At 59.6% G+C, this 25357-nt stretch overlaps 2 protein-coding genes across 6 annotated transcripts in view; one reads left to right on the top strand and one right to left on the bottom strand.

Moving 5' to 3' along the window:
- Positions 1-18016, top strand: part of LOC308184439 (scavenger receptor cysteine-rich domain-containing protein DMBT1-like) — a 22669-nt gene extending 4653 nt beyond the window's left edge. For both annotated transcript variants that reach the window (XM_080571534.1, XM_080571535.1), the window contains exons 4-19: positions 3-332; positions 1165-1494; positions 1905-2219; positions 2757-3086; positions 3403-3732; positions 4313-4651; positions 6090-6419; positions 7139-7468; positions 8018-8341; positions 9025-9354; positions 10182-10520; positions 11534-11863; positions 13236-13565; positions 13850-14179; positions 14606-14722; positions 14898-18016. In XM_080571534.1, coding sequence (XP_080427660.1) covers positions 3-332; positions 1165-1494; positions 1905-2219; positions 2757-3086; positions 3403-3732; positions 4313-4651; positions 6090-6419; positions 7139-7468; positions 8018-8341; positions 9025-9354; positions 10182-10520; positions 11534-11863; positions 13236-13565; positions 13850-14179; positions 14606-14722; positions 14898-15040 — 4877 coding nt within the window. In that variant the 3' untranslated portion in view covers positions 15041-18016. The remainder of the gene's footprint in view (positions 1-2; positions 333-1164; positions 1495-1904; positions 2220-2756; positions 3087-3402; positions 3733-4312; positions 4652-6089; positions 6420-7138; positions 7469-8017; positions 8342-9024; positions 9355-10181; positions 10521-11533; positions 11864-13235; positions 13566-13849; positions 14180-14605; positions 14723-14897) is intronic.
- Positions 17411-25357, bottom strand: LOC308184443 (uncharacterized protein). Of its 4 annotated transcripts, none has more exons than XM_080571540.1 (3): positions 25131-25287; positions 23015-23114; positions 17411-21021 (listed from the first exon to the last, which is right to left on the bottom strand). In XM_080571540.1, the coding sequence occupies exon 3, from the start codon at positions 20982-20984 to the stop codon at positions 19296-19298; it is 1689 nt and encodes a 562-aa protein (XP_080427666.1). In that variant the 5' UTR covers positions 20985-21021; positions 23015-23114; positions 25131-25287; the 3' UTR covers positions 17411-19295. The 4 variants fall into 4 exon arrangements, with proteins under 4 accessions (XP_080427666.1, XP_080427667.1, XP_080427668.1 ...); XM_080571541.1 differs by having other exon boundaries at positions 23015-23353; positions 25131-25257; XM_080571542.1 differs by lacking the exon at positions 25131-25287 and adding an exon at positions 24601-24787.

The raw sequence follows: 25357 nt of genomic DNA, 5'->3' as shown, positions 1-25357 counted from the left end.
AGACTCCAGGGCCTCAGAGTTGGGCCGGCTCCAGCTGCTCAACGGCCCCAACCGCTGTGCGGGGAGAGTGGAGGTGCTGCATGACCACATGTGGGGCACCATCTGCGATGATGGCTGGGACCTCATGGATGCCACCGTGGTGTGCCGGCAGCTGGGCTGCGGGACGGCGCTGATGGCCACCAAGGGGGCTCACTACGGGAGAGGCCAGGACCCCATCTGGTTGGACGAGGTGAACTGCACAGGCACCGAGGCCACCATCTTCGACTGCAAGGCCAGTGCGTGGGGGGTCAACAACTGCTACCATGGCGAGGATGCTGGCGTGGTGTGTTCAGGTAACTCTCGCTTAGACCTTCCAACACGGAAGGCTAAAAGTCAGCACCCTAAAATATTTCTAGGGGGTTTGAAAGGGGTCTCTGGAAGGCTCAGCAGCACTGGGGGCATGGGGTACGTCTTGGAGTGCTCTCCTGCAGCGTCCCTTTGCAGATCTGGGGAGCACTTGCAGCATGCAGGCAGGCAAGTTGCAATGAAAAGACTTCTCCCACCTCTGCAGCCACGAGTCCAGTGCTGAGCTGCAAGACAAGTGAGCTGTCTGGGCTTCCCCTCTCACCGGATTCAAATGGCCATTTGCAGTCACATGCATGAGTTACCAAGCACCTGCACCAAGCTCTGTTGGTCTTGGGGACTGTAGGCCAGTTAGCCAATACCATGCAAAGCTTTCTGCAGGTATAACTCACCCCAGCAAACCACAGAATCAGAGAATGGTTTGGGCTGGAAGGGACCCTTAAACATCACCTAGTCCAACGTCCTTGTCACGGGTAGGGACATTTTTCAATGGATCAGCCTGCTCAAAGCCCCATCCAACCTGACTTTGAACACTTCCAATGATGGGATATCCCACCTGTTGGCTTTTCTGGGCCGCATGTGCACATAGCTGGCTCATATCCACTTTTCTTCCACCACTGTCCAAAAGTCCTTCTCTACAGAGCTTGCACTTGGCCTTGTTGAACTTCATGAGGTTTACAGTTCCTGCCCATCCAGGTCTGTCTCACCCATTACCTGAGTGTCAGAGGTGTTGAAGGAGTTTCAGGTGCACATGCACTAGAGGACGCCCAGCTCTGTCAGGGAGGAGCAGCAGCAGCTATGGCTCTGCCCTGTTGTTTGCAGCCTCAGGAGTGTCCATCTCAGCGGAGCTCCGCCTGGCCAATGGTACAACGCGCTGCAACGGAAGGGTCGAGGTCTTCCACAATGACACCTGGGCAGCCCTGTGTGACGATGGCTGGGGGCTGGCTGAGGCTCGAGTGGTGTGTAGGCAGCTGGGCTGCGGGACAGCGCTGTTGTCTCCTGGCGGGTCTCATTTTGGGCAAGGATCGGGACCGATGTGGCCGGGCGGCGTGAACTGCACAGGAGAAGAAACTGCCCTCTTTGCTTGCAAGACGAGACCCTGGAGCAACAGCACGCACCATCCTCGGACATCAGCTGGCGTGGTGTGTGCAGGTAACCACCTTGGGAATGGCGTGGGGGGAGAGATGCTTGGCTCATCACCTTAATTTCTGCAGCAAGCCTGGGTAATATGGCCTCTTTTTGGCTGCCCTGTTGCCAAGGGGCATGTGGGGTTGGACATACTTTGGCTGTTCACCTTGAAGGGTCGGTGAGAACGGTAGAGCTGCAATGGGATGTTTCAAGTTTCAGCCCCTCTGCCATAAGTTTCTGGGGGCCATGGGTCTCAAACAGCTGGCTGGGCAGACTCTTTTCATGGTCATTAAATGAGCCTAAGGCCATGAGCTTGAGGTCATTAAATGAAACGTTCAGCTCCAGTGGCAGGACAGACTTCTCATGCTGCAGAAAGAGAACACTTGTGGGTAGGGCTTTGCCTTCTCTGCTTTTTGCTCTTTTATTTAACTCAGAGGGCGATCAGGTCCGGCTGGTGAACTACGGGAGCCGCTGCGCTGGAAGGGTTGAGATCTTTCACAACAAGCAGTGGGGAACCGTGTGCGACGACAGCTGGGATTTGCTGGATGCCAACGTGGTGTGCAGGCAGCTGGGCTGTGGGAGAGCCCTCTCAGCCCCTGGATGGGCTCAGTTTGGGCAAGGGGCTGGCGTCATCTGGCTGGATGAGACAAATTGCACAGGGTTTGAGTACGCCCTGTCCACCTGCTGGGCCAGGTCATGGGGCATCAATAATTGCTACCACGGGGAAGACGCTGGTGTGGTGTGCTCAGGTGAGCACTGTTCCTTCTACGTCTCTCTACATGTGTCCCCTGGAGCAAGGAGGATTGGTGGGAGGTGCCAGGATGCTCAGTCTATGCCCCTTGTAGGGCTGAACTGGGACCCAGAGTCAGCATCAGCAGTCAGTGTGGTTTGCCTGGACTTGCCCTATAGCTGGTGAATGGAACAGGTCCCTTCCGAAGTGTTTATTTAGGATGGTGGGAGGAATTCCTGCGGGGAACCCTATTTCTCCCCATAAACTCCCCAGGCCGACCAACTCCAACAGCAGGAAGACCGATATCTTGGGGGCAGAGCTGGTGAAAGCAGCAAAGCTCTTCTTGCACGAAGTGGGTCTGGGGTCTTGCACAGTGCAGGAGCAGTGCAGGCCATGGGAGGGGTTTTGGGTTGCAGTGAGAAGCACTCCTGTTCCCACCTCCCCCATGCCTTTTGGTGGCTGGAAGAGGGGCCAGGAGCTTAATTCCGACAGGCTGAGCATGGAAGAAAATCTGTAGCCATTAGAAGGGATTTATAACTCCCTTGGATGTTTGCAGACGCAATCATCCCGGAGCCCGCTCGTCTCCGACTGGTGAACGGCTCTCACCGCTGTGCTGGCCGAGTGGAGGTGTTTCAGAATGAGGAGTGGGGAGCTGTGTGTGACCGTGGCTGGGATAAGAAGGATGCTGAGGTCGTGTGCCGGCAGCTGGGCTGTGGGACAGCGCTGTCAGCCTCGGGGGAAATTCACCTGGGCTCTGGATCTCTCCGCACGTGGCTGGACAACGTGAGCTGCGAGGGGACTGAACAATCCCTTACGAAATGCAGGGCGAGCCCGTTGGGAGAAAGCAGCTGCAGCCATGGGAAGTATGCCAGCGTGGTGTGCTCAGGTGGGTTTCAGCGTGCGGCAGCACTTCTTCCACTGGGAGTGGGTTGGGATATTGGGAAGCTCTGCTATAGCCAGGTCCTCTCCCCCCCTGACCCAGTGGGAGCAAGGTGCCTGCTTTATCCCTTGCTGTTGGACCAAATACTCTCAGACCCTTTGAGAGGCGTCTCCAAAGGAATATGAAGTGGTGTGGGTTCAGAGGCAACATAACCACGATGCTCTGTGCAGCACTGCGTGTGAAAATGAAGGCTCCTTCATCCTCCTGCACAGACACTGGATGGATTTGCAAGGTCTGCTCTGAGTTTCTCGTCTCCTCGCAGGCTCTGCTGTTTCCAGCTTTGCCCCAGTCCGGCTGGTGGATGGCCCAGGACGTTGTGCTGGGAGAGTGGAAGTGTTTCACCGCGAGCAATGGGGAACTGTGTGCGACGACAGCTGGGAGTTCCCAGACGCCGCGGTGGTGTGCCGGCAGCTGGACTGCGGGGTGGTTATTTCGGCCCCACGGAGGGCTTACTTTGGCCAGGGACGGGGCCCCATCTGGCTGGATGACGTGAACTGCACGGGGACGGAGGCTGCCCTTTCCGAATGCAAGCTCAAGGGATGGGGTGTCCATGGCTGTGATCACGACGAAGATGCCAGCGTGGTTTGCTCAGGTAACCGCCACCCGTCACAGCACTGGGAGCACCGCAGCAAGCGTTACCGAGGCTTGACTCGGTATTTCCTTGTGTCTGTAAGGGTTTGGGGTATACGAACAGTTTGCAGCCAGCCTGGAGACCCTTGCCTTTGAAACCAGCCGCTCATGGTCCATCTTGGTGGAAGAGAATAGCACCTAGACGTTAAAGCCCAGGAAAAATAAATGGCTTGCTCATTTGCACTATTGTCACAATAAAAAGGTCTCTGGCACGCTTTTAACTGAGGTTATTCACAAATCCTGGCAGTTAGCATGGGCCAGAGACCATTCCTAATAGTCTGGACTATGTTGGACGATAGTCCTTTCTAATCAAGCCTTGGGTAACAATCCCTTCATTTATTTTTTACTTTTTATTTTATTTTATTTTATTTTATCCCCAGCCATTTTGCATCACACCTGAAAATCCTGCACTGTCTCGTGCTGTGAGAGCATCCTCGACCCTCAAAGCTGCTCAGCCTCACGTGTAAAGCCATTGCTGTCAGCCCAAGGCTTCGGTGAGCAGAAGGTGCCTCCTTACATATTTATGCCTTCTGGTGTTGCAGGATCGGGTATTTCTGACCTCGGAGACCTCCGTCTTGTGAATGGCTCAGACAAATGCTCGGGGAGACTTGAGGTTTTTCATGAGCAGCGCTGGGGAACTGTCTGTGCCGACGGCTGGGACCTGGCCGAAGCCCATGTGGTGTGCAGGCAGCTGGGCTGCGGGGCAGCGCGCTCAGCCACGGACTCGTCCCAGTTTGGGAATGGACCTGACCTGCTCTGGGTGGATGCCGTGGAGTGCACCGGGACGGAGCGAGCCCTCTTCGAATGCAAGGTCAAGCTCTGGGGAGCCCAGAGCTGCAAGTCTAGGGGATATGCAAGTGTCGTGTGCTCTGTGGCCGTAGGTCAGTGTGGGTGAGTCAGGCACCAGTCCTCCCCCTGGGGAGGTTGTGCCACCTCTTGTCTGCAAATTCACTCTTTCCAGCTCCTTCTTGTCCTGGCTTTAACCGCTGTTTGTTTCTGCGGTCCCTCCAGGGAGCACAAAACCTTTTCCTTTTAGCGGCCTGCCAGCGCTTGGCTTATGGCAGGCAAAGTGCTTGGAAATCCCAAACCAAGGATCCCCTGAAACCCCAAGCCTGTAAGAGCCCGATTCTATGATGTAGGCGTTCTCTAAGGGACCATCACACACCAAGAGCCCTGACACTGTAGGGCAGGCAGTTATTCCGCCCATGTTTTTTTAATCACTGCTCTTCAGCCGTGCTACCTTACAGCCACTAGTCCCTGGGGAATCCCTTCCCTTTGCCTTATTCAAGGTATGTGTGCAATGGGTGCCTTGTTGCCTGGTCGTCCCCGTGACAATAATCACATCATGGACCCCCCCCTAGCAATTAATGCCTTCACCTCCTCTCCCAGGCAGCGTGCTCACTCCTGAGAAAAAATGAGGCATCAGAAGTGAATGCTGCAGGGAGAAGGGTGCTCTTAGGCCAGATAGCACCATTATTTGAGTGGCTCTTGGGGTCCTGTGTTGCAGGGAGCAGAAAAGGGTCTCTCTCCTTCAGGCTTGGCCCTAAAGGCTGTGTTTCCCGCTGCACTGCCTGCTCCAGCTTAAGCTGCACGAAGACATGGCCCCGTCGGGGTGGATGGGGCAAGCTGCAGAGGGGCAGGAATTACCTTCACCGAACACAGTGTCAGGGTTTCAGGAAACCACGCACATTTCCATCAGGGCTGTACCCTCGGGTAACTCACACCCAGGCTTCCCCACTAGCAGATTCAGGAGAAGAAAGGGGGGGGGCTCGTCCTGAACACAGCCATGTGCCAGATTGCACCCTGCACACGGACCCTGCATAAAGGGTGGCGGAGAATTAGCTGGAGCTGCCAGTGAAACTGACTGTGAGCGTGGAATGAGTGGGACATTTTGCTAGAGTCTGCTGGGATGGATGTTAGTATCTCGGTGTGTGTGCTGAGAAGGTGAGCATCCTCTGCCACGCTGCCAGGACTACAAGAGCTGATGGTATATGTGATAAAATGTCCGTGCTGCCCGCCCCGGGATCGCAGTGCCTGTGTACCTGTAGTCTGGAGACTCCAGAGTTATCCCTTTCCCATAAAGCAGGACTTTGGTCTCGAACGAGTGGCAAAGACTTGGCCAGGCTCACAGGCTGAGGTCAGGGCACGGTCCTAACACTTCTGATCCAAAAAGTGCTCATGCATGTCCTCAGTGAGGCGAATGAGAAATGCGCCGGTGGAGAGCTTGGAAGACCCCTGGACAGGGAAGTCCACCGCGTTGCTGGCAACGAGACAGGCAGGAATTTCTGGGATTTATTCTCACCCCGATTCTCTTTCCAGACTCAGACCTGGGGAGCCCAGAAGCCCTGCGGCTGGTGAACGGTCCCCACCGCTGCTCAGGGCGGGTGGAGGTGTTCCACAGCTGGCAGTGGGGCACCATCTGCGACGACGGCTGGGACCTGAGCGATGCCGAAGTGGTGTGCCGGCAGCTGGGCTGCGGAACAGCGGTGTCAGCCCAAGGGTTATCTTCCTTTGGGCAAGGCTCTGGCCCCATCTGGCTAGAGGGGGTGAGATGTCTTGGGACAGAAGCAACCCTCGCTGAATGCCCCATCAAGCCTTCGGGACTCCACGGATGCAGCCATATGGAAGATGCCAGCGTTGTGTGCTCAGGTAATCCTCATCGCGTGCTTTGTCTGCAGAGGGATCCAGTCGGATCGAGCCCTGTCCTGCAAGCTGCAGGCTGGGAACGGTTTGGGAACAAGCTGGCCAATAATTCTGGTGTCCAGAATTTTCCATTTCGGTAGAAAACCACGTTAAAGAACAGAGTTATCAGACACACAGACAAATATGGACATGGCCACGGGGGAAAAACAGCACGGCTTAAGACACACCTCAGTGTCTGGAGATGTCCAAGGTTGTCCAAGGCGTTTTCATGGGGCAAAGCACCTGTAGCCTTCTTGGAGTGGAAGCTGAGGGGTACAAGGACGCTGCCTGAGTGGCAGCAGATGCAACTGCACCATGCCCAGGGTTAGAAGTGGTTTGTGCCGCCAATGCTGCTAAATGCTAGGTCATGCAGATAAATATGGAAAGATGCACCAGAATAAGCCTTCGCAATGCAGGACACGCACTGGCAGCCTTGAGCTAGCTACTACCCATCTAGCTTTTGTCTTGGAAGAGAAACCTCCAGAGACAGATCAACGTGGTGATCAGCAGTCAGGAAAGCACAGGATCAAACAGAAAAAAAAAAAAAACATCCTTTGCCATGTGCAAGCAGGCGGCAGCAACACCACCTACACCCACTGCTGGGATGTTCATCCTTCTCCAGCCCTGCAGATGCTGAGACACACAAGCGTATCCCTAATAACGCCCATTTCTCTGTATTTTTTCAGGCTCAGGGGTCTCCAGAATCACCGTGCTTCGGCTGGTGGGTGGTTTGAACATGTGCCTCGGGAGGGTTGAGGTGTTTTATAACAACGAGTGGGGGACAGTCTGCGATGACAACTGGGACGTGAGCGATGCCACGGTGGTGTGCCGGCAGCTGGGCTGTGGGACGGCTCTTTCAGCCCCAGGATCGGCTCGGTTTGGGTGGGGATCCGGCCGCATCTGGCTGGATGAAGTCAACTGCACGGGGGAAGAAAATGACATCTCCCAGTGCAAAGCAAAGACGTGGGGTGTCCACAACTGCCACCACGGGGAAGATGCTGGCGTGGTGTGCTCAGGTGAGACTTTGGGCTGGGGTGGGCGGGAGGCAGGCTCGCAGCCGGCCCCGTGACCAGAGCTCCTGCACGCCTGGGACAGGGAGCAGGGCTTATAAGAAAGACGGAGAAAGATTTTTCACCAGGGCTTTGGGCGACCTGCTCCAGTGAAAGATGTCCCTGCCCATGTCAGGGCGTTGGAGTGGATGATGTTTAAGGGTCTCCTCTAACCCAAGCCATTCTATGGGTCTGTGACTCTCCCCAGAGGAGATGCTGGGGGTGCAGTGGAGGCAGGTTTAGGCTCCTTTTGCAGATCTCTCCCATTTGCATCTCCTGGATCCTGCGTGCAGCACCCCGAAGCCAAATTTCACACCTGGTGTTTATTCCTTTGGTTATTCCTCAGTGCCTAGCCATAGAAATATTTTTTATATCCTGAACGTTATTTGCGTCCTAACGGAGGTCCTACCCTGCTCTTCATGTAGGATGCAGTCGGTGGATGAGATGGGGGGGGACAGAGGGAGGTGCTCTGCAATTATGCTTGCCTGAGTTCCCCCGGCATCTCTACAAACGCAGGAAACTCGAGCTCAGCTGAACTGCGGCTCGTGAACGGCCCCAGCCGCTGCACCGGGAGAGTGGAGGTGCTGCACGACGGGCAGTGGGGGACGGTGTGCGACGACGGCTGGGACCTGAACGACGGCAGAGTGGTGTGCCGGCAGCTGGGCTGCGGGGCGGTGCTGTCAGCCCCCGGCAGGGCTCGCTTCGGGCAAGGCACCGGGCGCATCTGGCTGGATGACGTGAGCTGTGTCGGGACGGAGGACACCCTTTCCCACTGCCGAGCCAGCCCGTGGGGACGGACTAACTGCAACCACAGAGAAGACGCCAGCGTGGTGTGCTCAGGTAAGTCGCGGTCCCGCAGCGTGGCACATCGTGGGGGCCAGCGCCACGGTTGGGTGTCCCGGAGCTGATCCATGAACCCGGCGCTCTTGGAGTCAACGTAAGGGCGTTCTCCTTCTGAGCTCACTCCACTGGATTCCTGGCAACGGATTTGGACCGAGAGGGTAGATGTAAATGCCATAAAAGAAGGAAATTTTTCATGATGGGGGTGATAAGAAACGGGAACGGGTTGCCCGGAGGAGCTGCGGATGCTCCATTGTTGGAAGTGTTCAAAGCCAGGTTGGATGGGGCTTTAAGCAACCTGCTCCGGCGAAATATGCTCCTGTCTACAGCAGGGAGGGGTGGACCAGATGATGTTTAAGGGCCCCTTCCAACCCAAACCATTCTACAATTCTGTGATCCCACATCTATGACTCTGACCAGCTCTAAGCCTGGGGAATAACTAGCCCGAAGCAGAACGTCCCTGTTCCTAAAGGACAGATCCACCCTAAAGGACGGGTCGTATTATTCCCAGCTGAGCAGCACTGACTGCAGCCCAGAGACAGCTCCATCGGCTGTCCTGGAGCAAACTGCACGACAAGAGAAACTTTATCTGCCTGAAAAAAAAAAAAAACTAGGGTAGGAATAACAGAGGTATGAACTGGCATGAATTTCTCCAAGGGCTTAAACCCTGATTGTGTCTTCAGAGCCGGACACCTCAAAATCCTCCTTACTGCGCCTGGTGGACGGCCCCAACCGCTGCACCGGGAGAGTGGAGGTGCTGCACGACGGGCAGTGGGGGACGGTGTGCGACGACGGCTGGGACCTGCGGGCTGCCACCGTGGTGTGCCGGCAGCTGGGCTGCGGCAGGGCCCAGTCGGCCCCCAGTGGGGCTCGATTTGGGCAAGGCACCGGGCGCATCTGGCTGGACGACGTGAACTGCGCCGGGACGGAGGAGACCCTTGCCCACTGCCGAGCCAGACCCTGGGGACAGAATAATTGCAACCACGCGGAAGACGCCAGCGTGGTGTGCTCAGGTCAGTAAAAATCTGCAACGAGAGGCATCGCCGGGGTCGGGGTGGGGGTAGGGGGGTCTGTTCTGCATCTTATTGCCATTACGGTGATGCTGCAGTGGGCTGGCACTGGATTTCTCTGGCTTCGGGCTTACTTCAGCCGAGGGGCTGATTCCGTCTGGCTGAACAGAGCGGCCTGCGCCAGGACAGAAAATGTCCTGGTCCGAATCCCTGGTGAATGATTCCATTCGGCATCGCCAGGCGCAGCCACCTGCACGATGCCGGTGCGGCGTGCTCGGGCGAGCTGCGGCTGCCCTGTTGCTGGAGGCCAGAGGGTGTGGGACTTGCCCGGGAAGGGCTGGAGCAGGATGGTGTCGGGAGGGTGCAGTCCCTTTGCAGCAGGAAGGGCTCTTTCCCCTCTGACACCCATAATAATGGAAAAAGGGAGCGTCTAAGAGAATTCCCCCCTCTAAGTGGTCCTTGCACACCCTACAAGACAGCAGGATCTCAGGGGGTCACCGAATCACAGAATCATACAAAATAGCTAGGGTTGCATGGGACCTGTGGAGGTCATCTGGCCCAACCTGCCCACCCAAACTGAGCCCCTCAGAACAGGCTGCCCAGGACCAAGTCAGGAGGCTTCTGAAGATCCCCAAGGCGGGAGGCTCCACAGCCTCTCCGGGAAACCTGCTCCAGCGCATGGGATCCCAAAGGATCGCCCTTTTAATGCGAGGGCACCTGGATCCTACGGACCTTGGTCCTGCGGGCGCAGGTGTCGGTAAAACCCTTCCCAGGAGACCCTTCCAGCCCTCAGCACTGCTGACACACGGTCTCCCCGCCGCGTTTTGCAGTGTTGTCGAACGCTGGCACCGCCAACAAGTCAACCGTTCGGCTGGCGGACGGCCCTCACCGCTGTGCCGGCAGAGTCGAGGTGTTTCACAGCCAGCAGTGGGGCACCGTGTGCGACGACGGCTGGGACCTGAACGATGCCGCGGTGGTGTGCCGGCAGCTGGGCTGCGGGGCGGCCGTGTCGGCCACAGCACATGCTTCCTTTGGGCGAGGGATGGACCCCATCTGGCTGGACAGAGTTTCTTGCTCCGGAAGAGAAAACGCCCTCACTGAATGCAGGGCCAGGCCCTGGGGAATCAATAGCTGCACTCATGAAGAAGACGCCGGTGTCGTGTGCTCAGGTGACGCTCATGCCCCAAAACGCAGGGATCTGGAAAAAGCACGGGTTGGAGTCCCCCTGCCCAAAAGCCTTCTCCTCTCCGAACCGACCCCTTCGCTCAGTGGGAGGCAGATTTTCTGGGCGTGGGGGCTCTTCCCTTTACAGACACCCCCCACCCCTTCATCCCCACATCCCCGTAGCCCAGGGCTACCTGATCTCATACAATCATAGAATATTCTGAGTTGGAAGGGACCCATGAGGACCATCAATTCCAGCTTCTGGCTCCACACAAGGAGCTGACCAAACGCTCCTTGGATGGAGAATCTCAGGGCCGTGGTCACTTCCCTGAGGAGCCTGTTCCAGTGCCCGACCCCCCTCCCAACGAAGAACCTTCTCCTCATATCCAACCTGAACTTTCCCTGATGCAGCCTTAAGCCATCCCAGTGAGTCCCATCGCTGATCGCCAGAGGGAAGAGATCACCTCCCCTCCGCTTCCCACGCGGGCCACACCAAGGTCACCACTCAGCCTCCTGTCCTCTAAGCCGAGCAAACCAAGTGACCCCATCCGCTCACAGATCAGGCCCTCTAGTCCTTTCCCCTTCTTTGTTGCCCCTGCTTTGATCACATTCTGGTATTTTTACACCTGTCCTGATTCGATTTCACTTTACGTGGCTGAATGGGACGTTGAAGCTCATTTGTGATTTGGGCTGCGCTGAGACTGTGTAAGACCTGTAGGGGGGTCTTACCAGGGGAAGGGTAAGGCGCCGAGAAAGGGATTCCTTCACCTTCCTGCAAGGCACTGAGCCAGGAGGCTAAATATAGGGATCTTGTGGTGTTTAAGAAGCCCCCAAGTACCATGTGGGCACGCAGCTCCCTGCAGGCATGCCCGGCGAGGGTCTGCTCGCATGTCTCACCACGGCCAGGCATCTCTCCTAGGTTTATGCCCTGGCCACTGCTCACCAAGCCCTGACCTGCTATAAAGTTCCCCACGGGACACATTGCTCTAAGTACTGCATCACCCACCTCTGCTTGCAGACACGGGCACGGCGGCGGAGGCACAGGTCCGCCTGGTGGACGGCCCCAACCGCTGCACCGGGAGAGTGGAGGTGCTGCACGACGGGCAGTGGGGGACGGTGTGCGACGACGGCTGGGACCTGCGGGCTGCCACCGTGGTGTGCCGGCAGCTGGGCTGCGGCAGGGCCCAGTCGGCCCCCGGCACGGCTCACTTCGGGCAAGGCACCGGGCGCATCTGGCTGGACGACGTGAGCTGCGCCGGGACGGAGGAGACCCTTGCCCACTGCCGAGCCAGACCCTGGGGACAGAATAATTGCAACCACGCGGAAGACGCCAGCGTGGTGTGCTCAGGTCAGCAAAATTCTGCAACCAGCGGCATCGCTGGGGTCGGGGGGGTGTGGGTCTGTCTGGCAGGAGTGAGGTGCAAGGCAGAAGCTGAGCCCTGTGCCAGGCCGAAGAAGCCGAGCACCCGCAGATGCTCCGCACATAACCAAAAACCCGTAGGAATCCCCCACGGCACCACGTGGAAGCCAGCCTGAGCGTGGCCATTCCTCTCCATGTGCTCCCTGGAGGGACGCACTCACCCTTCTGAACGGCCAGGTCTGCATTGAAAGGGCTGGGACTTCTGCCTGGTTCGCATACACTCCTGGAAAAACCACCAACATTTTAGGGTCTGACTCTGAAACCGAGTCACCTCCGCAGGCAGGAGAAATGAATTCCTCAGTAAGAGCTGGGAGTTGCACCTCCTGCCAAGGGAGCTTTAGCAGCTCTGCATTTGCTCTCTCCTTTTCCTTCCCTTCCCTTCCCCTTCCATTTCCTTTTTCCCTTTCCCTTTCCCTTCCCTTTCCTTCCTTTCCTTTCCTTCCCTTTCCTTTCTCCTTTCCTTCGCTTTCCTTCCCCTTCCCCTTCCCTTTCCCCTTCCTTCCCCTTCCATTTCCTTTTTCCCTTTCCCTTTCCCTTCCTTTCCCTTCCATTTCCTTTTTCCCTTTCCCTTTCCCTTCCTTTCCCTTCCATTTCCTTTTTCCCTTTCCCTTCCTTTCCCTTCCTTTCCCTTCCTTCCCCTTCCATTTCCTTTTTCCCTTTCCCTTTCCCTTCCCTTTCCTTCCTTTCCTTTCCTTCCCTTTCCTTTCTCCTTTCCTTCCCTTTCCTTCCCCTTCCTTCCCCTTCCATTTCCTTTTTCCCTTTCCCTTTCCCTTCCTTTCCCTTCCCTTCCTTTCCTTTCTTTTCCTTCCCCTTCCATTTCCTTTTTCCCTTCCCCTTCCATTTCCTTTTTCCCTTTCCCTTCCTTTCCCTTCCTTTCCTTTCCCCCTTCCTTCCCCTTCCATTTCCTTTTTCCCTTTCCCTTCCTTTCCTTTCCCCCTTCCTTCCCCTTCCATTTCCTTTTTCCCTTTCCCTTCCTTTCCTTTCCATTCCCTTCCTTTCCTTCCCCTTCCATTTCCTTTTTCCCTTTCCCTTCCTTTCCCTTCCCTTCCTTTCTTTTCCTTCCCCTTCCCCTTCCATTTCCTTTTTCCCTTTCCCTTCCTTTCCCTTCTCCCTTCCCTTTCCTTCCCCTTCCATTTCCTTTCCCCTTCCCTTTCCCTCTTTTCCTTTTCCTTTTTTTTCCTTTTCCTTTTCCTTTTCTTTTTTCTTTTTTTCTTTTTCTGTCGCCGTTTTTCTGTAATGCCACGAGACGACGGTTCCCCCCTTCTCTCCTGAACAACGGGCCACGTATCTCTCCTTGCAGACTCCAACACCACAGAGGGAGCGCGGGTCCGGCTGGTGAACGGACCCAGCCGCTGCGCCGGGAGGGTGGAGGTGTTTCACAACAAGCAGTGGGGGACCGTGTGTGACGACGGCTGGGACCTGAGCGACGCCAAGGTGGTGTGCCAGCACCTGGGCTGCGGGACAGCCGTGTCGGCCCCGGGCAAGGCTCACTTTGGGCAAGGGGCTGACCCCATCTGGCTGGACGACGTGGAATGCACGGGCGCCGAAGCCAACTTCTCCCATTGCAACCTGAACGGCTGGGGGCTGCACAACTGCAACCACGAGGAAGACGCAGGAGTCGTGTGCTCAGGTGACCCCCAAAAAAACGCTCAGAAATCCCTGGCGTCGTTCTGCTGCGCCGGGACGGAGCCGGCTCTGGCTCGGTTTCACAGCAGCACGCGCAGAAGTGTGAGATGATGGGGGGGGTGTTCCTGTAAGGGGGCAGGGGAAAGGCACAGCGGGCACGGGCAGCGTATCGCACGTACACCCGGAGCACGCGGGCATGCACAGCCCGTGTCTCCGTGTCTCCCTGTCCCTGCCCTGCGCGTGGCGAAGCGAAGGAGCCCACCTCACCCCCTCCGCTCCCCGCCGCAGGCACCAACCCCTTGCAGCTGCGGGTCAAGGACGGTCGGAGTCCCTGCGCCGGGCGCGTGGAGGTGCAGTACAACGCCACCTGGTACGGCGTCTGCAGCAACGGATGGGGCTTGCCGGAGGCGGAGGTGGCCTGCAAGCAGCTGGGCTGCGGGGCAGCGCGGTCCGTGCCCACGGGAGCCCGTTTGGGCCGGGAGCACCGCCGCGCCTTCCTGGAGGGGCTGAGCTGCCGGGGCACGGAGTCGCTCCTCCTGGAGTGCCAGCGGAGCAAGATCAGCCCGGGGCTGTGCAGGAACGGGGAGGCAGCCGGCGTGGTGTGCTCGGAGCCGGAAGGTGAGAGCCCAGAACTTCCTACGGCAACCGGCAGCGCAGTGCCTGCGCCGGGGGGTGAGAGGTTTCTCAAACCCCGCAGCTTATCATATACCTACGGACGTGATTATTGGTGGGGTATAAACCCCATTAAGGATTTGCAGCGTCTCACCGTCCTCACACAGCACCGCAGAGACCACAGCACCGCGGGGCAGTGCAAACTGGTTCCAAACTGGTTCAGAAAGGGATCGGTTGCACTCGTGGTGGGAAGGAGGGAACACTTAGCCCTGGCCATTAAAACACAGGTCTTAAATATCAAACATAATTAAGGAAAGCCCTGCTCTGTCACCAGCTGAGATGCTGGAGGGACTGGGTCAAGTTCGGTTTGATTTTCTTCTGTCTGTTACCGGCTGGAAGCAGGATCCTGATCCGGGGGTGCTCTCCCCACAGGCTCTCCGTCATCCTGCTCCGCGCTGGTGGCGCTGCTTGCCCTGGTGATGACGGCGAGCGGAGTCCTGCTGTGGCTCTACCTGAAAAGGAGGTGCATCGGCGCAGACCTAGCTGCAGGTGAGTCCCCGCACCTCATCCCAAGGTCCCCGTCCCCGTACATCAGCCATCCTGAGACCCAGAGACCCGAGATGATGCAGCACCCGGAGACGGGGTCAGCTCAGCTGAGCTTGGGGGATTCCATCACCCCCAGGCCAGTAAATCTTGCGTGTCCCTGTCCCCATCTGCTTTGCAGACCGTGGGCGCCCCAGGCAGCACGGTGCCTCCGCGACGCCTTTCCAGGCTGCAGGGGCCATCTACTACCCGGCCAAGGGGGAGTCTCCCGAGGACGCCGACACGGAGATGGCTCAGCTAATGAAGGAAGACGCTGCCCCGTGATGCCGCCACGATTCCTGGTGCAGGAGTGGCCCCCGCGGCACCATCAGCCAAGCCCTCCAGAGATGGCACAGGCCTCCCCCCTCTCCCCTTCTCCTCATGTACCTCGTTCTTCTGTGCAGGACCTTTCTCCCCCGAGCTCCTGTAGACACGCAGGAAGCCCTGCCGCGCTTTTCCAGGAGGCTGCAAAGCAGCAGCTGATGGGCTGGGTATTTATAAGTTATCCTTTACCAATGACTCATACAGCCCTAAAACAGCTGCCCAAAGGGATGCCAGCCCTCTGAAGGTTATTTAATCCACCTCGGCACTCTCCAGTCAGCCTAAGGGGTTCTCTGGCGGCAGGAGCCAGGCAGAGCAGGACAGTCCGGCGGCCTTGCAGCCCGGCACAGTAGCACCGAACCTAAAACAGGAGGAAAACTGCTAACGAATTAAAGGAGAAGTGTCCCCATCCGTCCCAGGTGTGACGAGTGTGAATGCCATGAGGGATACGTGGTGCTTCGTGCCCATCTGCCACGGAGCCAGCAAGGGCTGCCCGGTGCTTCCTGCAGACCTTGCAGATACAGGCAACCCCCCCCTTTATCGCCCATCCCAGGTGCAAGAGCTACAAAGCTAACCATTCTTGGCTGCATCAGGCAAAGGGAGCACCTCTCCTACGAGGAGAGGCCGAGAGCCTGGAGAAGAGAAGGCTCAGAGGGGATCTTATCCATGCCCATACATCCCTGAAGGAAGGGTGCAAAGAAGACGGAGCCGGGCTCTTTGCAGGGGTGCCCAGACACAGAGGGGCAAACGGGACAAAATTCGCCTTCAGAGACCATTTGGGAAAACAATCTGAGGAATGAATTAACTCAAGGTTAAGCCCAGAATAGATCAGATAAGTACTTCCAAGCATTGGTCTGCTGGCTGAGTAGACCAGAGCACTGTCACGGGTGCGGACAGCCTCCAACGCAGACATTTACAGCACAAACACTTGAACTAATGCAGACAGAGCCTTTCGTGCAGCCCTTGGTGACTTCTGCACCTCTCGAGATGTTCGATGGGGTGGAGACACCAAGTGGGACTGGGCACAGAGAGGCAGAACGCACGGCAACGCCCTGCCTTTTTCAGTCTTGCCAGTCCGTGGGTTTGTTGTGCCAGAACACGTCCAAGTCCTGCCTCCAGCTTCCTGGGGGTGAATGACGCCCCAAAACCAGGAAACGCATAAAATCGAATCGATGGAAGGTGAAAATTCTGTTTTGCTTCCCTAGTTCCCCATGTTTCTCCTTTTCCCCTTGCCACTTCAGAGGGGCTGCTTTCTTTTTAACGTTCATCTGTGCTAGTCTGCCTAGCAGCTCCGTTCATTATTTGCAACAGGTTACAAAACATTTGTAGCAAAATAAAAATCCACTGCCTTCATTACTTGGCCATATGACGAAAAACGGTGGTGATACATGATATCATCGTATATGAATATATTCCATATATACTCAAAGATATACGAATATATATGAAATATATGAAAAACATACAACGCCATATATGAAAAACATGATGAAAACCAGTTTGCACCGGTGTGCAAACGCCAGCCAGCTACACAGACACGTCTGCAGAGGTAAAACGTGGCACAGAGGAGACCTGGAGTGGCACAAATGACACCGTACCTTCTACACCTCCTGCCACCAGTGTCATCGTCTGTCCTCCAAATCCCGGCCCTCAAGTTCTTGTTCATCCAGAGCGCCTCCATCTCCCTAAGGTTAGGGGCAAAGGGCCAACACTGCTGTAACATGCATCAAGCAGGTGCTTTGCGGCTAATGCAGCAGCCTCGGCGTCCCACCGAGCTTTAAATGGTGACACCACCGAGTCCTTCACCTCCCTCACTGGGCAGAGCTACCGTTACCTCTCCCCTTCCCCAGAGACCCGCAGGCTTCAGATGCCGGGCTGGGAGCCCGTTAGGACAAGGACGTGTCCACCGCCAGCTGGGGACAGTTTGCCCAGCAAACAGAGGAGCTGCCCAGACACAACCCTTGAGGCCAAGTCGCAACCCCCTGACCACAGCCCTCCTTACAGCGCATCCTCAGAAGCGCAAACCCAAAACGGAGCTTGCTGGAAAGTTTTTGCGCTGAGTATCTGCGGGCCGCGGGCTTTGCGGCGAGTAGTGAAACCCAGACCTGAGCCGTACGCTAGTAGTGAGGGCTGTGAGTTAGATAGGCCAGCTCCCGAGACAGTTAATGAGACCAAAATAAACCAGTTAACGAGACAAAAAAAAATTAATGAGAAAGACGAAAAAAACCCTCCCCACCCGCAAGGTCGCCAGGCTCACGCCAAAAGCCCGGAGGCAAGCAGGGGCTCAGCCAGACGCAGCAGCGGGCTCGAAGAAGCAACGAGGCAAAGACATCGTTAAATAACTGTCCTGTAATTAGTGTGCAGAGCGCTGAGGAGCACACCCCCCCTCCCGCCCCCAGCGCCACAGGAACCCTACAAAAAAGGGGGACGGGGTGGGACCAGGATCGCCAGGAGTCCGAGGGTTGGCACCTCTGGTCCCACAGCCCGCGACACCGGGCCCCTGCGAGGCGGCTCGGATCGGAGGACAGGGCTGGCCTTCGCAAGGAAAGGTCCGCACGCCGCCCCCCGCCCAGCAGCAGGGGCAGCCATCAGTCAGAGAGAACAAACCCAGGCTTCGGGGGCGGCGGCAGCGCGGGTGGCTCCAGAGCTGGTGCTGCCCTCGGACGTGCCGGGCACGCGCGGCACGGGAGCGAGGAGGATCCAGCGCTGGTTTAGCGTGCTCGCCCCTTCCTCGTCCGGGTCCCACGAGCGGCTAGACACAGCTTACAGCACGGGCTGTCCCTTGACAAGGCTCCCAAGGCAGATCACAGCACGTGCACCCTGCTCTTCTGCTCCCTACCTGCCTTACCGGCACCCTGGGGCGGAAATGAGGGTTAGTGTTTCCAATCCACGACGGGCTCCTTCCTCCGGACGGGCTGGGAGAGGCAAGACGGTGGCTCCGCACCTCTCCCCCACCATCTCCCCAAAAGATACCCCACCGCCAGCGCCAACCGGGCAGCGCCTTTCCCCTCCTCGCTCCGGCTCTCCCAGGGTCGCCCTTCCACTCCCACCCCTTCCCCTGCGCCTCGAGGCCGAGTTTTAACTGAGGACACCAGGGATCTGCAGCCGACGCAACCCCCGCCTCTGCTCCCTGCCCGGGGGGGGGGGCTGAACAGAGGCAGCCTGCGCGGTGCTGTACCCAGCAGAGCGCCCGTGTGGCCCCTGCACAGCAGGGCGGAGGGCACTGCTTTCGTTATTAACCTGATCATCACCAGCAGCAGCGTGAAACGTGGACGGGACGCTTCAAATTCGTCAGAAGGAAAGGGAGGTGCCTGCACGCTGCTGTTCCCCACCGTGCTTTTCACTGGTATACACCCCCCCCCCCAAAAAAAAACACCAAAAAACGGACGGGGCTCCTGCTGCAGGGCTCGGTCACAGGCAGCGGCGGCGCACCCCTACTTCGAGGGGCTCCCCAGGAGCACCCAGCCCACACCTGGCGCTCAAGGAAGGCAGCGGCGTGGCCGCGGGGCACCAGGCAGACACGCTGATGGAGCCGGTGGCGTGGCCAGGCTGAGCTACGCTCACCGGGGCGACTAAATAAGCCCTCCTTGCAGCACTGGGGGGGAGAAGCAGCATCCCTTAGCATCAGCCGAACAAAGGGCTTGCCACGGCCCGGCTGATGCTGCTCTTCAGAGCTCTGGACACCGGCTCTCAGCCGCACCGCAGCCTCGGCCAGCCCAGCTCGCCTCCGGAAGCCACCACGGCCTCCCAGCAGGGCTTGCAGCTGCCCATGGGCGGCGCGCCGCGAGCTACAGCCCGCTGCCACCGGCCAGCCTGCGGCCAGCAGCGCTGACGGACGGCGCGCCACCTCCCCGCGGGCGGCACCGGGCGGGAGGCAGGAGCCCCAGCCTCAGAGCGCAGTTAGGAACCCCCGCGGGATCGCCTCTCCGGGAGGAGGACGGAGAGAACGGCACGCGCCAGGGTTTGGCAGAGAAAAGCCACGCAGCAGAAGCCCCGCCGGGTTCAGGCTCAGGAGAAGAGCTGCAGCAGCACCCGCTTCTCGGGCTCCCCCCTCCAGGGACGCTGCAGCAGCCCCCCGCGCACCTACGGGAAGGCGTGCTGCGGCGGGCTGCCCTGGGGCTCGTCCGTTGCTGCGGGCACGCTGGCAGCACGCTCGCTTATTTATGGCTGCGGGCTTCCCGGGCTCAAAACGCTCGCACCGCGCGCGCCGCTCCGGGGCTCAGCCGTCGCGGTGCACGCGCTGGTGCTGCAGCAGGTTGGAGGGGTGAGCGAAGCCTTTGTCGCAGACGCTGCACTTGTAGGGGGTCTCGCCCGTGTGCACCTTCTCGTGGACGGCCAGGTAGGCCAGGTCCTTGAAGAACTTGTGGCAGAAGCTGCATTTGTAGGGCCGCTCCTGGCTGTGCACGCGGTGGTGCTGCAGCAGCAAGGAGGGCCGGGCGAAGGCCTTACCGCACGCCTCGCACTTGTAGGGTCGCTCCCCGGTGTGCGCCCGCTCGTGGATCACCAGGTAGGAGGACTGCTTGAAGGCCTTCCCGCAGGTTTTGCAGACAAAGGGGCGCTCGCCCGTGTGCACGCGCTCGTGGGAGGAGAGGGCGTTGGACTGCTTGAAGCCCTTGCCGCAGAGCGGGCAGACGAAGGGGCGGTCGCCCGTGTGCACGCGCTCGTGCACCTTGAGGCTGTGCCCGTAGGTGAACTTCTTGCCGCAGACGCCGCAGACGTGGGGCTTGTCGTCGCAGTGCTGCCGCTGGTGCAGGAGGAGGGCGTTGGAGGTGGGGAAGTCCTTCCCGCAGTCGGCGCACTTGAAGGGCTTCTCGGTGCAGTGGGTGAGCGTGTGGCGCTGCAGCTCGTAGGGCGTCTTGAAGCTCTTGTCGCAGCAGGCGCAGTGGAAGGGCCGCTCGCCCGTGTGGATGCGCCGGTGCTCCTGGAGGTTGGAGGAGCGCTTGAAGCGCTTGCCGCAGAGCTCGCAGCGGAAGGGCCGCTCCTCCGTGTGCACCAGCCGGTGGCTCTTGAAGTCCGAGTGGCGCTTGAAGGAGGCCTCGCAGAGGTCGCAGCGGAACGGGCGCTCCTCGTTGTGCACCACCTCGTGGCTGAAGAGCTCCCAGGCCCGCTTGAAGGCCTTCTCGCACACGCCGCACTGGAAGGGCTTCTCGTCCACGATCACCTCGCGGATCTCAAACTCGGCCCCGCCGCCGGCCACGCTGGCGCCCCGCTTCAGGTGGGGCGGCAGCACCACCGCCGCCTCCTCCAGCTCGCCCGCCGCGCCGCCCAGCACGAGTTTGGCGGTGGAGTAGATGCCGCGCTCGTCGATCAGCTGCACAAAGTCCGGCTTGGGACGGGCATCTCCGGGATGAGGCGGCTCGGGGGAGCAGGATCGGGAACCTTTTCCCTCCTCCTCTTCTTCGCTGCTCTGGGGCGCAAGGGGGGCCTCCTCCAGTCCGTTCTCCGAGCGGTTTTTCTTCCGTCGGAAGTCGCCGGCCTGCCCCCAGATCAAGCGCAGCCTCTTTCCCCGGGAGGGCCCCGGCTCTTCGGCTCTCTCCCCGGGTCCTGGAGATGCCGGGGCCGGGCTCGACTTGGGCTTCAGGTAGAGCCGGTGCTTCCGCCGGAACGGCCTGCGCGGCTGCAGCTCCCCCGGCGCCTTGGGCTCAAGGCACAGGGCACCCCCCTCGCCCTCTCCTGCCTTCTGGCCAGGGCCGTCCACGTCCCGAGGGGCGAGGGAACCGTGCCCTTGCCAGCAGCGTCCTGAACGGCGAGGAGAAACCTGCCCGTGCCTCCCTGGGTGTTGCGCCCCGGTGGCGCCCTTCTCTGGAGCCTCCTCCTGCTCTTCACCTTCAGGCCCATCTTCGGGAACGCAGACGCGCCGTGGGGAGAAGGGGGGCTCGCAGGCTGGAGAACCTGGCCGCTCTTCCATGGCTCCGGGCGCCGGCTGCCAAGCCAGACAGGACCCCCTGCAAAAATCAGGAAGGGGAGAACGTGAGAGAGGCGACCCATCGCTGGGCGGGGCCGTACGACAAGGGGCAGGAAGGCAAAGCCACGGGCCGAACGGCACGCAGGGAGGTGTGCCAGACGAGCAGGGACTGCAGGGCTTGCAAAGCCTGCTGCCAGCGACTCCTCTTCACCTTAGGGGGAATCGAGTCGGCTGGGTGGTGCTGGAGGGGCAACGCGGATCGATACCTCTTCGAAACCTTTTTACCGATCAACCTGTTACCAGCAACTGAATCGCGCTGCCGGTAGCTATCCACCCGCGCAGCCACAGCTCGCTCAGCCACAGCTCCCCGGCTGGAGCAGTGGTTAAGCCAGCCTCGGCCCCTCTACCCAGGAGCCAGGGGCCGTACCAGCTCGCCAGCAGCTCCCCGGCAGGGGGTTTGGGAGCTGGACGTCATGCAGAGGAGGGCGTTTCTGCCGGCCTAACGCCGACGCAGAGCAGAAACTGCCGCGAAGCTAAGCGTGAAACCGTCCCACAGGGTCCCTTCCACCTGAGAATGGGCTCTACAGGCTTGAACAGAGAAATAGCTGCCAGGAAGCAACAAGCGGAAGAGGAGCAAGATAGACGCTGGGAAGGCACTCGGTGAAAGCTTCCCCAGGCCCGATGAAGTTGCAGAGACAGCTGGTGCTGCTGAATTTGCAAGAACCGATACACTCCGGACACAAAGACAGCTGAATCCGTCCCAAGGCCATCAACACGCACTGGAACCAACGGCAGGTTGTGAAAGTCAGGCCACATCCCAGAGGGATGCGCCCCCAGCGCCCCTAACGCTGCTGGGGACGGGGCTTCAGCCAGGCGACCGTAAGGGAAGGCAAAGGGCTGAGACGTTAGCCGGCAGGCTGTGCGCCGTGTGAGGTTAAATGCTATTAACAACAGCTCGATTCCATTAACAGTTAGGGCTTAATGAATAAAAGGGTGTTCCAAGAAGCGTTGCTTATTATCTGTGCCTCCCACCCCCACTCAATCTCAAGTTACAAAAAAATAAAAATAAAAATAAAAAATACCGCAACAAAACCACGTGGGTTTCAGCGCGAGATTTGGTTTCATTGCCACGGAGAAAATTCAATCGCACCACAGCTCTGCCAGCCCCTCGCTCACAGCTGCAAACAAGGGTGGGCCTCAAAAGGGCAGCTTCTCCAGTTCAAGAAGGCAGCAAGTTGAAAAGAGGGGCGAAGGAGGCGGCTGTTAAACGCATGGCAAGCAGCAAAGGGTGAAAGGGACGGGAACGTGAATGAATCAGAAGGTTAGAAGCAAAGAAAGCCAGCGAAGGATGAAACCAGCAGAAACCTGTACCTAAGCGAGCACTTTTTGTCTCCTGATGAGATGGGTACGCGCTAGTTGCTTCCCTCACCGCCCAGGGAGCCCGTCCCTCAGTCTGCCACACACAAACGAGGCTGGGAGCAGGGACGAGGGCTCGGGATCGCCCTGCTCCTGAGCACGCTCACCTGGGACGGATCCGGACCTCCCTTTCGAGCCCACAGCCCCTGCTCTTGCATGAAGGCTTCAGAGCCCTCCCGCAAGACTTGGGTTGAGCCCTCAGGGCAACCAGACTCCGAGCCCCACAGCCAACACCTACACTTACCTCCAGGTATCTAAAAAACAACAAAAAAAAAGAAGGAATCGCTTGCCTGTGGGAGAAGAGATGGCGCAGAGGCAGCCGATGCAAGCCTGGCTGCTGCTAAGGGAGGACATGGTGCAGGAGGGCGAGGACAGGTCCCAACGCCTGTGGAAACTCGCTCTAGGGAAAGCCCAAATATTAGGGCTGCCTTTGCTGCCTCTCAGGGAAAAGACGGCAGGCTGGACAGAGACGCCCGCCTGCCGGCTCGTGCAGGCCGCTCCGACACCATAACCTCACGCAGGACAAGGAACCCAGGTCTTCTTGCCCGGCGCTGACGGGAGGCGAAGCGCAGGGGGGCCGTAACGGGGAAAAGGAACCCAGCGAGACACCGACTTACCCCGCGCTGCCAGGGATCCGCCACCAGCGGTCGGGTCGAGCCACGCGGCGCTGGAGAGGTCCGCTCTCGGTGAGACACGCGCATGGTCACAGCGGGAAACCTGGGGGGGGGGTCCACACCAGGCAAGAGGTCACACGCGGGCGTTTCGCGCGCGGAGACGACCGGATTCGCCGCGGTTTTACTGCCCGCCCCGAGCCCTGCCACCCCGGAGCCTGCAGGGGGTGCGGGGAAAGGACCGAGGGGCTGCACCAGGGCTCAGCCCGGCCCAGAACCGGGGGGAGAGCTGAGGAAACCACTCGTAATGCAGGGAAGGACGAAAATGCCTGCTGCCCTCACGAGCTGCGGAGACAGGAAGGGGTGAAACAGAAACGGCAAGGTGAGAAACAGGAGTCTGCCGAGAGGGAGCTTCTGTGTGCCGAAGCAGAGAAGATCTGGGGGGGTTAAAAGTGACCAAAAGCATCAAAACGCCGCGGGAGAGGCGTTCCCAGCGCAGGCAGCGCCGACACCAAGCGAAGTCCTGGTGAAAAGCACTTGGGAGGAGACGGCGCAAAGCTGGTTTTCCAGTCAACGAGCTGGAGAAGCAGCAGAGAGAGTCCTGGGCCCGGCCGGGGGAACCTGTCCTACCCACGGCTACCTAACGTCACCAAGCTGGAGGAAGAGCTAACTGCGGCCGGTAAACGTAACCAAAGATAAAGCCAGAGAGGAAAAACAATAACTTCAGTTGAAGGATGGTGCTGGCGTTAAGAGCAAAGGGGCACAACGCAGCAACGGGTCAAATAATCGGGATGAATTAGCTCCAGTTCAGTAGGAACGGCTGAGCAAAAAAAAATATATATATATTCCTTTTTTCCCCCCCCTCCCCAAGGCAGCTGGAGCGTTTCACTGCTCGGGCTGGGACCAAGGTGCGCTGCCGGGCCCACGGCACCACCTGAGGGAAGGGGCAGGGTTAATTAAGGTAGGGAGAGGACGGTTTTTCCACCTCACGGAGCCAGGAGAAGCGCACAGAGCGCTCTGGCTTGCCCTGGGCGAGCTCGGCAGTCCCTGCGGTGGCCTTTCCTCAGGACCTCGCCCCTCCCCAGCCCACCCCCTCTCCCTTTTCCCACCCCCTCACCACCGCAAACTCTCCTGGTGCGTCCCCCTTTCCCCCTCGTACCTGTGAGGATCCTCTCGCCCCCCCCCCACCGTTACAGCCAGGCCCTCCCGGCACCCCCCCAGTCGCTCCCACGACAACCAGCCCCCTCCCCAGCACACCCCAACCCCCTGATCTCACCCCCTTCCCCACCCCCGTGACAGCCGGACACCCCCGGTACGCAGCCCCCGTCCCTCAGTATCGACGCGGGCACCCCCCAACCCGCTCCACAACCCCTGCCACCCCCCCCCCAGCTGTCCCAGTCCCTCCCAGTCCCTCCCAGTCCCCCCCAGTTTCAACACGGGCCCTGCCAGCTCGCTGCCTCCCCCCTGGCATCACGATCAGGCCCTCCCTGTTATCGCCCCCCGTACCAACGCGGCCCCACAGGACGCTTTGGGACGGAAGGGACCTTAACGATCATTTAATTTCACCCCCCTGCCCTGGGCACGCCTCTCACCCGCCCGGGCTGCTCACAGCCCCAGCCAGCCCAGCCTCGAACACCTCCGGGGACCGGGCGGCCACAGAAATCTCCGGGCAGCCTCCTCCGGCGCCCCGCCACCCTCTGAGGGAAGTTTTTTTTTCCTTACACCTAACCTAAACCTGGGTTTTTTTAGCTTAAAACCATTCCCCTTGTCCTCCCCCCCCCCCCAGCCCCCCTCCCAGCTCCCCCCGGAGCCTTCCCATCTCCAGGCCCAACGCCCCCAGCTTCGGCGGAGCGGGGCCGCGGCCCCCTGCCCACCACCGTGGGCCCCCCCCGGTACACCCCAATCCCCCCCGGTACACCCCAATCCCCCCGGTATACCCCCAGCCCCCCCAGTACACCCCCAGACCCCCCCGGTTCCCACACGGGCCCCCTCAGCCCAGCCCCCCCCGGATCCTCCCGGCCCCCCCCCCCCGACGGGGAAGGCCCCGCTCGGCCCCTCCGCCGCCGCCACCCCCGCGCTCGGCGGCTGCTCCTCGCCCCGTTCCCCGCCCCCCGGTGCTCACCCCGGGGCCGCCCCCGCCGGGCCCCGCCGCCGTCCCCTCACATCCGGCCGGCGCCGCCGGTGCCGCCTCGCGGCGCCTCCCCCGCCGCCGCTTCCGGCCGCGCGCCGCGCCGCGGGTAACGTCACTTCCGGCGGCGGCGGCGGCGGCGGCGGCGCGGGGGCGGGAACAGAGGGGAAGGGGGAGGTGGGAGGGGGGCGGGGAGCGGGGAGCATGCGCAGAAGGCGCAG

This window comes from Anser brachyrhynchus (genome assembly GCF_964034855.1).
Source record: "Anser brachyrhynchus genome assembly, chromosome: 33".
In the NCBI taxonomy this organism is placed as follows: Eukaryota; Metazoa; Chordata; class Aves; order Anseriformes; family Anatidae; genus Anser; species Anser brachyrhynchus.
This window is presented reverse-complemented; position numbering and strand designations above follow the sequence as displayed.

Bases quoted from the DNA above. Each gene is read 5' to 3' on its own strand.
- LOC308184443 (XM_080571539.1), bottom strand. From the start codon at position 25,342: ATGCTCCCCGCTCCCCGCCCCCCTCCCACCTCCCCCTTCCCCTCTGTT. The intron at 21,022-25,130 runs GTGAGCACCGGG...TGATTTTTGCAG, and splicing joins CCGGCGGGGGCGGCCCCGGG to GGGGTCCTGTCTGGCTTGGC.